The sequence below is a fragment of the Calidris pugnax genome, unplaced genomic scaffold, assembly GCF_001431845.1.
Source record: "Calidris pugnax isolate Ruff unplaced genomic scaffold, ASM143184v1 scaffold262, whole genome shotgun sequence".
NCBI classification, from domain to species: Eukaryota; Metazoa; Chordata; class Aves; order Charadriiformes; family Scolopacidae; genus Calidris; species Calidris pugnax.
The window spans coordinates 1,114,201-1,126,186 of record NW_015091043.1 but is presented as its reverse complement, the minus strand read 5'-3'; the positions used below and the strand labels follow the sequence as shown (position 1 = coordinate 1,126,186).

Sequence of the window (11,986 nt, the reverse complement as noted above, 5' to 3'; positions counted from 1 at the left end):
TCAAGCTGGGCTTTAGCCTTTCTAATCTTTTCCCTGCATAACTGCGCTACACCTTTGTAATCTTCCTGCGTGGCCTGCCCCTTTTTCCAACGGCCATAAACTCTCTTTTTTTCCCTGAGCTGTGGCCCTGTCTCTTTGTTTAGCCAGGCCGGTCTTTCCCCTTGACAGCTCGCTTTACTGCACAGAGGGACGGCCTGCGCCTGCGCTTTTAAGACTTCCTCCTTGAGAAACGTCCATCCTTTCTGGACTCCTTTTCCCTTCAGGGCTGCCTCCCAAGGGACTCTGTTAAGCAGGCTCTTGAAAAGACCAAAGTCTGCCCTGGAGCTGAGCAGAACTCGCTCTCAGGGGCAGGAGCAAAGAAACAGCACCGGGGCTGCCTGGAAGGAGCCGCCAGCGCCAACAGCCCAGCCCCTCCCCGGCAAAGGGCAGTGCAATCCCATCCAGCTCTCTCCAGATGGTCCCGCTCAGCCCCCGTGGCAGCGGCCACCCAGAGGGAAGGTGGGCACAGCAGCCATGGCAGCCCGGCTAGGGACAGCCACGCCACCTGCACCGTGAGTGACACCAAGACTTCAACTGCAGCTCTAATGCCTTTATTTTCTTTCTAAGAACATCAACTAATGGGACTAACAAGACCCTCCCAGTGCTCTTTGGCCCTCCCTTTGGAAGCCCTTGGGCCGCCCAGCTAATGCCGCCGGCGGGGTGGCCTCTTGCACGGTGGCCTCTTGCGGGGCTGGGGAGACTCCTGGGGCTCGGGGGCCCTCCTCTTTGGGGGGCGCCGGGGCCCCGCGCGTGAGCCCTCCCTGCCCCGGCCGGGAGCAGAGGGTCTGCAGCTGCCACCCTGGGCACAGGAACCTGCTGCTGCTGCCTCCCCCGCATCCTCCTGGGGCTGGGAGCCCACGGGGCCGCTGGAGAAGGCTTCTTGGGGGCCGGGAGTGCCCCCCCGCGAGGTGCTGGGGTTGGGACTGGATCCAGCAGGGCTCTCCTCCTCCTCCTCCTTCTCTTCCTCTTCCTCCTCCTCCTCCTCCTCCTCCTCGGCAGCTCGTGGCTCCTGCTGGGCCAGGTGCTGGCGGAGCGCCCTGCCGCACAGGCGCACGGCGGCCATGGTCAGATGGCGGATGAAGGTGCCCGTGAGCTCGGGCAGGCAGGTCTGCAACGGCCGCTCCAGCGCCGCCTCGTCCAGGCCATGCGCGCACAGGTGGGCCACGATGGCCCCCTCCGCCGCAGCCACGTCCCACCACCGGTGCTCGTAGAGCACCTCCAGCTGCCGTCGCAGCCACGGCATCAGGGGCCTGATGTTATTTGGGTGGCTCTGGAAAAAGTCCACCCAGACCTCGGGAGGGAAGGCGTCCGCCTGAGCCTCCTGGAGGTCCTCGGCCGGCAGCTCTGCAGGGCGTGGGACTTCGAAGGTCAAGTAATCATCGTCTGACCACACCGAGAAGACGATGTCCGTCGTCACACTCCTGCACGTGGCACAGCTTGGCATCTGATGCGCCCAGCGCACTGCGCAGCCCAAGCAAAATTGGTGGAGGCAGGGTGACAAGTAGGCGACGCCCTCTTCATCGTTGTGGCAGATGGGGCATTTCCACTCGCTCTCGGTGGCCATGCTCCCTGCGAGCTGTGGCAGGTGGGGGAGTGCTGAGGATGAGGAGCTGCTCCTTCTCTCCGGTGCCGCAGCGGCGGGTGTCACACGCTGCAAAATGGAGAGAGGCCACCACTGTCACTCGCTGTCCCGAGCAGGGGAGGGGAGGAAGACATGCCCAGGCCCCTGGAGAAGGACGCCCCGCTGCCCACACCCACATTACTGCCCGCCCCACGGCCACCTTGAGGGGAGGTTTCCCCCACAGCTCACCTCCGGTGCTCTCCGGGGGTGATGTGCCCGGCTGCCTGGACCAGGCAGGGCCGGGGAAACACAGGGGGTGGCTCCGGGACGGGCACCGAGAGCTGCCGATGGCAGCCCCCAAAGCACCACCCAGCACCTGGAGAAGCCTCGCTCGCACCTCCACACCTCGCAGGCACGCTCAGCGGGAGTCCAGGCACGAGCCAGGCTGGCCCAGGCTCTGCTGACACCCCAAGATAAGCAGCCAGGGACATGAGGTCACAGTCCATCGCTCACCCGCAGTGATGTCACAACGGCCCATCTGCCCCCGCAGCGCTGGCCCGGGCACTGATCCGACCGGCGTCCAGGGAAGGATGGCTCTCACTGTCAAAAATGGGTGTCTTACCTGGAGCTCAGTCCTGTCCCGGGCGAGGGGAGAGCAGCCTTTGCCCACCTGTCCTGGGTTGAGAGACACAGGACTAACTTTTCTTCTAATGCTGGGGAAAATTGCACTTCTAGAAGACTCTAGGGTCTGAATTTGTGAAAATATTTACTTTATAGCCAGCCTGGCTCTGTGGGATTCAAGGTCTTAGTGTTTTCAAGCCTTGCCAGGTGCAGGGACAAGGAGGAGCGAGGCCTGGGCATTTGACCCAGGCTGGCCAACAAGATTATGTCATACCATGAAGGTCACATTCAATATCAATTAGAAAAGTTTGCTGCATAGCTCTCTCTCCCTTGACGTGGTGGGTCCAGACAACCCCTTGCCCCGGTGCTGGACCCCCGAGGCCTTCCCTTCCTCCTGAAGCCATTTCACAGTGTCCGCCATTTGCTGTCCCTGCTGGGAGTGCACGGCTTCTACTGATGGAATTGGCTGAGCAGAATTCCTGTATCTTATATCAGTATCGGGACTAATACTGGTTCTTTAGTATTATTGTCAACTATATAGTCTTAGTCTATTAAATCTATTTATATTTCAACACTTGTGTTTCCTTGACTTCCCCGATTCCCCTTTCCAGGTGGGGAGGGGTCATCGGGTGATGGAATAATTGTCTAAATGACGATATAGATTGTTATGGGTTTTCTCAAACCATAACACCACCCTAGGCCATGTCTAGCTCCTTCCTCCTCCATCATCCTGGGCAGCTGCAAAGCTTACCTCAGTCCGTCCAGCAGCACAGGCTTCCGCCATCTAGGAAGACAGCACCTCCTCCATAACACTGCCAGGCCGGCAGCTTGGGCCTGGGGATCAGGAACAGCTCCCCCTTTTTTGGGTCTTGTGACTGCTGTTCCGTCAGCCATTTTTGGTGACACTGGATGGACAGACCATGGCAATACAGAGCTCTGTACACAATCTCCTCCTCTGTCATCCCCAAAGACTGATCTCCCACACCAGCCTGACCTGTAAGAACACCTGTGGGGGTGTCCCTGCTGACTGTGGGGAGGTCCCACTAGATGACCTTTGGAGGTCCCTTCCGGCCTGGACAATTCTATGATTCTATGACTCTATATATAAATGCACATTTATAATCTACATCCCATAACCCTGTCTGGTTGCAAGAGACCAAGCTGTTGGCTTAAAAACCAAACTGGCACGGTCCCTACCAGATGGGCGCTGTCGTTTGTGACACGGCCACCCTCAGATGGGGCAGGACAGGAAGGTGCACTTTGATTCTGGACCGTCCTGTAAAATACGGTGTGGGGGAAAAAACCACTACCACTCACTTGGAAGTAACAGGTCATGCAGCTTTTATTTAATTTTTTTTTTAACCTTTTTGGTAAGCAGGAGGGTTTTCTTTCAGTCAGACCATTCACATACTCGGACAGTACAGATTGCAGTGAATTTGATGGAGATCTTGCAACATTAGAAAACTTTTCTCAATATACATCCATGTAAGCAACAGCTCGTAGGTCAGGATGCGAGTGCTGGCGCCAGCTCTGCGCGCAGCACCCCAGGTATACACAGCATTGCAGCAGCACAAGAAATGCCCGCGCCGGGCAAAGTACAGTGTGTTTTACATAGTGCAATCACTTTTAGAGGAAAAACTCTAGGAAGGCCACATCTATTTATTTTATTCTATTATTCTATTTTATTTATTTTTTTTTAATCCTGTCAAGTTTACAAATGCGAGGGGGGTAGAAATCAAACCTCTGACTGAATTAGCTTTTGTACAGGTAGGTTTTGTGTATAGGCACGTGCTTTAGAGAGGAGCTCTGAATCTATTCTGTAATCACGAGAAAGACATATTGCTTTGTGATTCAGAAAGTGTTGTACCATCTCTAACCTTCCTCACACTCTGGGCCGGAGTTTTTCGCCCAGCTGTTTGTAGAGTTCCTAGAATAACGCTCTTCCCTCTAGTGTAAATCCCCAATAGAGAAATTCAGGTTGCTATTGACAACAATTACAGTTAATTCTGCCCGTGGTCACTCTGACCATGCCAGGCATTGCCTCTGAATACTCCAGTCCACAGTGAGAAGAAATTGCCAGAGACGTGGAGGCTCTTGCTTTTCTGTTACTGTCGCTCACCAATATGAAAAAAATAAAAAAAAACCCAAGTCAGACAATGAGCTGCTACAGCAAAGCGTCACTGGTAATACCTAATACAACAAAAAAAAAAAAAAAGAAAAAGAGGGAAAAAAGAAAAAAGAGCACTCATGACGCTACATGTCATGGTGTCATGGTAAGCAAGTTTTCAAAGATACTGCGAAGTGACTTGCCCGGTAAAACTTTGAAATGTACACTGTGCTCGAGAGGTCAAACTACAGGTAAACAAAGAGCAGCTCCCTGCGACAAGGTGTAACTCAGAAGGTGATAGCACCAGCTCCCAGCACCAGGGGGTGGCCCGCTGACCAGTGGCAGTGTACGGTGCAGTAGTGCTCGCTGAGGTTCCTGCTACTCGGCGGCCGCGCTGGGACAGCTCTGCCCGCGTCCCGCTGACAGGTGGGGGGTTGTGTCTCTGTGTGTGTGTGTGTGAGCAGGAGCTGTGTTCCTGCCTCCCCAGGGGAGGGAGGGCGTCAGGCCAGGAGGGTGTCACAGTACCAGAAAAAAAGACTGGGTGGGAAACGGCACCTGAGGGCAAAGCAGGTCCTGCTGACCCCCGGGCACGGGGAGGAGGGTACCCCCACCGGCTGCCTCCGAAAGGAGCTGCGGGCTGTAAGAAAAGTAAAGAGCCTTCCTATGCCGAAAGCCACGGACGTGGTATTGCCCACACTCAACGATTTTATTTATTTCACCATCAGCAAAGCATTTATCCCCAAAAAGCTGTACACGCACTGGTCAGGTCAGGGTGCAGTGCTAACTTAACACGATTAAAAGTCTGTTGCGACAGTGGTTCAGGTTCGTCTTTTGTCTGAGGAGGGCAAGAACAGGAGACAGGCAGCATGGCCACATCATCATACAGCAATTTTTACTCCACGTTAATGCAGATATAATCTTTCTTCTCAAGTGCAAATGAAACAGTATTTGCTAGAAACCAGCATGACTTGGGCTGCTGAGAAATGACAGATGATTTCAGTCTCTTACAAATATTGACAATTCTAAATCATTACAGGTTTCCAAAGCAAGAACAGGGTTACGAACAGGAAGGGAATAAAACATTACCACTATTAAAAAAATGTGTCATTGCAAACTTCGAACACTCTTCAAAAACATATCATCTAGAAAAGATTGTTTTTCCTTTTTTTTTTGTTTTTCTTCCTTTTTTTTTTTTTTGTTTTTCCTGCAGCTGAGGAGTGTCCATGCAAAACAATTTTGAGAAGAGCAGTGTTCCACCTGGGCACTAACCTTTGTTACACACAGCTCAGTAAAGTGCTCTCTTGTGCATCCTTTGAGGAGAACAAGTTCTCGTTTAAAGTTTGGGAGGCCGAGGTTGCTATCTGGGGGAGGCATAGCCTCGGTCAATCCATGCTGAAGTCAGAGGAGGAGGAGGAGGAGGGAGGAAGGAGCGAAGTTAACAGTACTCTGCCTTCCAAAACTCACAGAGAAGAGGCTGCAGGGGAGGAGCAAGCAGGAGGAACAGAGGTGGGTGTCAGAGGAAACCCTGCCCCTGGGAAGCCACAGGTTTACACGGGCTTCATCAGGGGGAGCATTTCGCTCTGCGCAGGTCACAATCACGAGCTCTGCTGCAGTCCTGAGGATTTACTGTTTACACACCAGGTAACAAGATCTCCACCCATGGCACAAGTGAAAATCAAACAGCTTTTCACTTCCTGTGCTGGTGGTTTTTCAACAATTCCTTCGAAGGACAAAGGGGGATCTGAGTAACATTCTTTTGCTGATTTAAAGGAAAAAAAATTTAAAAAGCAACTTGCCCTCAGCATTTTTTATGTTGTACGCTTATTAACATTCTAGGGCAGATTGTTAGAGGTATTTACTGACAAAACAACTAACCATCAGCTTTCAAGAGTAAAAATAATATTAAAGGGGAAAAGAATTTAAGGCATTTTTTATTTTGGCCAGGAATGATGCATGCTACAGAGTAATCTTCATTTTCCCACTTGGTGTTCAGACCACTGCACTTTTTTGTTTTTGTTTTACATGGCACTTTGTAGTTTTACGTTTTACAACTTAGTCAAGATTTTCAAGTGTTTTCTTCAATATAAATGCCTTCTCTTGCAGCTCGGGTCTGCTGTCTGTCGCCATCGTAGCCAGCGAACGAATGAGGTGCTCTCTGCTTTCCGCTGTCAGGCTTCCCCACTGCTGAGCCTCTGTGTAGGTAAAGACAGACAGACAGACAGACAGACACCGGGCATGAATACCGGGATGCCAGAAAAAAAAGCAAGAGGCCATCTCCATCCCCTGACAGGCTGAAAGAGCAACCACTTCAATGTGTCACACACAGTCCATACTGCCTGAGGAGGACACTCAGGTGCGTGTGCTGCCTCCTGCTCCTTTAGAGAAGGCTCGACTGTCTCAGCCTGAAACATGTGAAACTTGGCCTGAAGAAACCAAATGTTTCCCAGTTCACAACTGCTCCGAGTAATTTAAGACGATTTTTACTAGAATAAAGGAAACACAAAGCGCATAACAGGAATCCAAAGGAAACATGCTAGAGAACAACTGCAGACATGTAAGACCTCGAGGGCTAAGTAGACTCATTCTCTGAAGTAAATTCTGCAAGGCTTAAATCCTAAATTGACAATGAGGAACTAAACTTCACATTAAAAGGGTAAATCTACTTTTCTGCAAAAACAGGAGCTCCCCCCTATGGAGCCTGCACGTAAGGCAGCATCCGACCACACACCCAGTCCTGTGTGCTCTCCCTGGGACATCTTCCTCACCCAAGGAGTATCCATCAGTACTTCAGACCTTGAGTTTATCCACAGTTACTTCAAGCCCTCTCCAAGTGTCCCCAGTCACCAAGCACAGACCCCCGAGTTGCCACTGCCCCAAAATCACCCCATGCTACAAGCAGAAGGTCATGCCACCTCCAGGGCTTCAGGACATGCAGCCAGGTGCCTTCTCTACCCAACAGCAGCTCTCCTGGGTGGCAAGCAAAGAGTCTCACCTTGCAGTTTGGTGAGCAGCAGTTGTACCACGGACAAAGCTTCTGTTCTTATGGAGGTGTAGCTTTTGTTTTCTAAAGGATTTAAAAAACAAACAAACAAACAAAACCCACAACCACACTGAGAACCAAAGGCACACTAACTGTATGAACAGCAGTCACCACCGTGGTCTCCAGACCACTTTTGTGGTGGTCACTGAGCCCGTCTGTGCTGTCAGTCTGCAGTGTACCCCGATGAGACACACTGAATGGCAGGAAGTGACCAACTTGGAGGCTGAGAAGGTGACCAAGCCCTGTGCATTGCCTCTGCTATGACCACGGCGCTACCGTTGCTCATGGACATTGAAGGGGAACAGTGCTGGTGTAGCTGCAATGTGACCACAGCACCTGTGCATGACAGACTGCTCTATTGGTGAGCTGTAATGGCCATAGACCATCCAAATTTTAACAAGCAGCACCAAGTGAGGATACATAATCCCTACGCTGCCAAGCACAAGCTTGTCACAGAAAGTTATGTGGTCTCCTGAGCTAAAATCATGTTCAAGTCTCATTCCAGGAGGATTGAGAGTTAAAAGAAACTTTCCCCAAAGGGGTCTCTGGATTTGTAGTTAGCTCTAAAGTAGGTGCTGCCTGAGGCATACCAGAAACGAGCCACGTGAGGTGTGAGGAGACTTGGGGCACCATTACAGTCACAGGACAAGTGGGAACACCAGTACTGAAGTCATAAGCAGCCCCATGACTGTCAACATCGCATAAATAGCATTTATAGCCCCACGGGCACTCTGCTCAGGGAGAGCACAAACTGCCCGAAAGCCTTGGAGCTTCATGCCTTGGCTGGCTGAGAAAATGTGGGGTCACTCCAAAGCATATGTACCCAAGAAGTGGAGAAGAAAGTGTTTCATTAAATTGGTAATAGCTTGATTAGGTTGGATTCTGCATTAGATTAGATGGATTCTCCATCTGCTGCATGGAGAAACGTACTACATTTCCAATTTGCACTCCTGACAGATCTCACCCACAGGAGTTTGCATCTGCCTCCTCCTCCTCCCCTTTCAAAGCTCTCTTGCACCAGAGGAATTCACTTCTCTGTGCACAGCACCCTGCACAGTACCATCTTCAACAGCTACTGCAAAACCAGAATTATCACAGCACATTGCAAGGGCAGGCAAAATGTTACCTCTGACAGCTTAGGCTTATTCTGCACTTCCTCTACCAGCCAACCCCCAGAGGAGGAATGTATTAACGTGAAATTCATCGTTGACCACAAACCAGGAAAAGGCCACTTACCTAAAGAGTGGGTGATAGATGAACAGGTTTCCAACAGTATTTCTGTCAAAGCCACAGGGTCTGAGTGTTCCTCATCAAACAGCATTAGCCTGTCAAATGCAAAAACACCATCAGGCGCCCTGTGTCCCAGGGACACGGGAGCTGCTTGACTTCCTCCAAGAAGCCAGTGTCATCCTCAATTTCATCAAACAAGTTGAAGCAACAAAGAAAAGAAACATCATCGAAGTGGATTGCAAAAAGGAGAGAATTACCCTTGAAAGTAGGCATTCATGGCTTGTAGCACTCCAAGCTGCACTTTCCACGTGCTGAGTTTCAGACGGTCACACATTAACTTACAAAACTCTTGGCGATAGCAACCTACAGGAAAACAGGGATGTTACCAGGGGGAAAGGTGAAAGGAAACACTTCCTGCTCTGTTCCTCCTGCTCCTCTAAAAGTGACATCGAGCTGGTCACTGCATATGACCAAGTCAACATCCTGTGACAGGTGACCCTGAAAATCTTCACCACACCAACACTCTCATTAACAAACAGTGGAAGATAAACAGCTGCATTACACGTTCTGGAATGATAATAATAAGGGTTTTTTTGAGATATACCCAGTTCCTCCACCTTGTACCAGCTTTGATGCAAACATAAATGTGAGCAGCAGAACGAGGCTGCTTTCGATGAGGCAAGCCACCTCAGGTGTCCTGCATACCTCCACAAACACAGAGCAGTTTGTGAGGTGAATTTAAGACAACAGCAAAGGAATTTCCCCAAGGACGGGCTGCTCGGCAGTAAAGCTGTTGGGGCAGCTTTCTCACTTGAAGATATTGCAGGCTGCAGGCAGCGAGATCCTGCACCTCCTCAAAAGCCTCCCCACTCCACCCAAGATCTCCACGTCCGTCCCTCCCTCCTCCTCTTTTCATTTTAAGAGGAAACAGTTTGAGCCGAGAAAGTTGGCTCTGAGCACCGTTAGCTGACTTACGCTGCGTCTCCGGGCTCCTCGGCCAGGCTTTGCCCAGGGTCTCGAAGGCGCAGATCAGGGACTCCATCTGCACCTCCTTCTCCCTCATGTCCTCGTCCTCTTCGTCACGCTTTGGTAAACCCGTGCCCATGCTCTCCAGAGAGTTCTGCGGAGGCCATGGGGGGAAGGTGTGATGGACAGAAGGATGAGGGCAAGGCTCGCCACACACTTCAGGGCAATTCAGTCTTCCCTCGCAGCCCGTGCGCACCAGTCAGTGCCTCCCTACCGACGGAGCACAGGCCCCCTTGGCCACCGGTAGCCCCGGTGCTCCCGGCAGCCTGCAGCCGTGCACAGCAGGCTCCGTGGCCTCGCATCCAAACATCTCCCTGCGCTACACGGGTCCCACTCGCCGAGCTGCGGAGCGCTGCAGACACTAGACAGAAGCACTCTAGGCAGCTTCCCAGGAGCGCCTTGCTGCCAGGAATTAACTCTCAGTGCTGTACGGGGGCAGTGCTGGACACCACAGGAAGGACTGCCGAGACAACAGCTGGGTTCAATTTAGTTTTTGGGCAGCCACAGGTACAACCCCCCAGGGCTCACCAGCGGTCCGGTGTTCAGCCCCCACCAAGGACCTGGCTGAGTGTGGGGCTCTCCTCACACCAGCAGCCCGGGCAGAAGTCTGGCGTGTGCTTAACAGCATCAGACGGATTGTCACCACCTTGGGTGTTTTGCTTTGAAAGAGGGGAAAACTCAAGAAGCTGAACTGTCACCTTCTTTATCATGGGAAAGACGATATCTGCCAGCTCCTGGAAGCGGTCCTCCTTTGTTGCCTGGAGCACGCCAGCCGCACAGCGCAGGGCGACCATCTTATACTTTAGGTTCTCCTTCCGACACTCCTTCAGCACAGCCTGGACAATGTCACTGACGGTGGGCTGGCCAGGCACTGACTTCAGCAGCTCTGCACTGAAACACAAGGCACACAAGATCTATCAGACCCATGTTAATCCCTTCCCAAACACCGCTTTTCCCACAGGCAGGAAGTAACTCCTGTGTCCAGGTACAGGACACAGCTGCCTACCAACAGCTGTAACTGAAGTCAGAACGGTGCTCTTCTTCCAACCCTGTCTGTTCTCCCTGCTTTTCTTTCCAGTCTTTCCCCATATGCTTCCCACGCACTTTCCCCCCTCACTCTTCATCTATCTCTTCCTCTCTTTTTCCTCTTTCAGGTGTTTATCCTTCCCCTGAGTCTTATCTTTCCTCCTAGCAAGTCTGCCCTCTCAACATCCTCTTGTTTGCCCTAAATCAACTGTTTACCTCTGCAGCTCCCTCTGAAGCATCACTTGCCCCTCCCTCCCAGCTCTCACCAGTGACCCACACATGGACAAGTGGAGCAGAGACAGACTTCTCACATGCTGATGGGCAATCAGGATGGTGTTCACAACCTTCTAGTCTCTCCTTTGAGCACCAGACAGGTGACAAGACAGTGGAACAACCTCCTGTTTGAGATCCCAGGCCCTGGGAGTACCACCTGTTTCAAGACACTTACTGGCATGCAGAGACGACACTGGCAATGGCCTTCAACAGCTCCTCCTGCAAGGAGTAAAACAGACACCACTGAGAAGTGCTCCACAGCCAAATGGCACGGTCCTGCCGCGCAGGGGAAACCTCTGTACTCTGCTGTGAGGGGTAGTGGGGAAATATGCCTGTGACAGCAGCCCAGGGAAGCACTCACAGAATCATAGAATGGTTAGACTTGGAAGGGACCTTAAAGATCATCAAGTTCCAACCCCTCTGCCACTCCTGCTGTGGAGGCTTTCCATCTGCACTGAACTAGCAGTGGAACGGGGCCCTGCAGCACCTCAGAGCACCAGTTAGTGTCCCTCGAGGCTAGAATAGGGTGCAGTGAAAGAAGTCTAAGTGGGAACTGAACTCCTAAAGCAACCTGAACTCCACCTACTTATCTTTCCTGACATTTTTTGTAAAGGGCTGTCCTGGTTTGAGGTAAAACGGAACTAATTTTCTGTACCTTTTTAGCTGGGCCTCTTCTAACTAACTAAACTCTGAAATTAACAGGATATTGTTCAGAAACTGTTCACTCTCACAGTGATAAGACCTGATTATACCAAGGAATGGTGTGCAGAGAGGCCCTTGCTTATACTTATTGCTATAACAGCCAAGGTCAGGTAAATGTGTTATTTGCCCTGTTGGAGGGTCAGAAGCAGAAAAATGTAGAGGGGTGACACCTGTGGGGAGAAGTGGACAGGACAGGGGACCCAAAACTGACCAACAGGGTATTCCATCCCGTCTGCACCATGCTCAGTATAAAAGCTGAGGGATCAAAGGGTCAACTCTCTTCCTGGAATGGCTGATGTCTGAGGAGGACCCTGTCTGTGCCTTTGATCCTGATCTGAGTATTCTTTTTTTTTTTTTTTTT

At 51.5% G+C, this 11,986-nt stretch overlaps 1 protein-coding gene across 5 annotated transcripts in view; it reads right to left on the bottom strand.

Annotated features, from left to right (window-relative positions):
• Positions 1-3,538: 3,538 nt before the first annotated feature.
• KIAA0368 (KIAA0368 ortholog) overlaps positions 3,539-11,986 on the bottom strand; it is a 69,393-nt gene continuing 60,945 nt past the window's right edge. For 3 of the 5 annotated variants that reach the window (XM_014956411.1, XM_014956414.1, XM_014956415.1), the window contains 7 exons: positions 11,099-11,142; positions 10,323-10,515; positions 9,574-9,718; positions 8,856-8,961; positions 8,605-8,693; positions 7,321-7,392; positions 3,539-6,520 (listed from right to left, as the gene is read on the bottom strand). In XM_014956411.1, the coding sequence (XP_014811897.1) occupies positions 6,381-6,520; positions 7,321-7,392; positions 8,605-8,693; positions 8,856-8,961; positions 9,574-9,718; positions 10,323-10,515; positions 11,099-11,142 (789 nt within the window). In that variant the 3' untranslated portion in view covers positions 3,539-6,380. The remainder of the gene's footprint in view (positions 6,521-7,320; positions 7,393-8,604; positions 8,694-8,855; positions 8,962-9,573; positions 9,719-10,322; positions 10,516-11,098; positions 11,143-11,986) is intronic. The other 2 variants (XM_014956412.1, XM_014956413.1) reach the window with 1 other exon arrangement.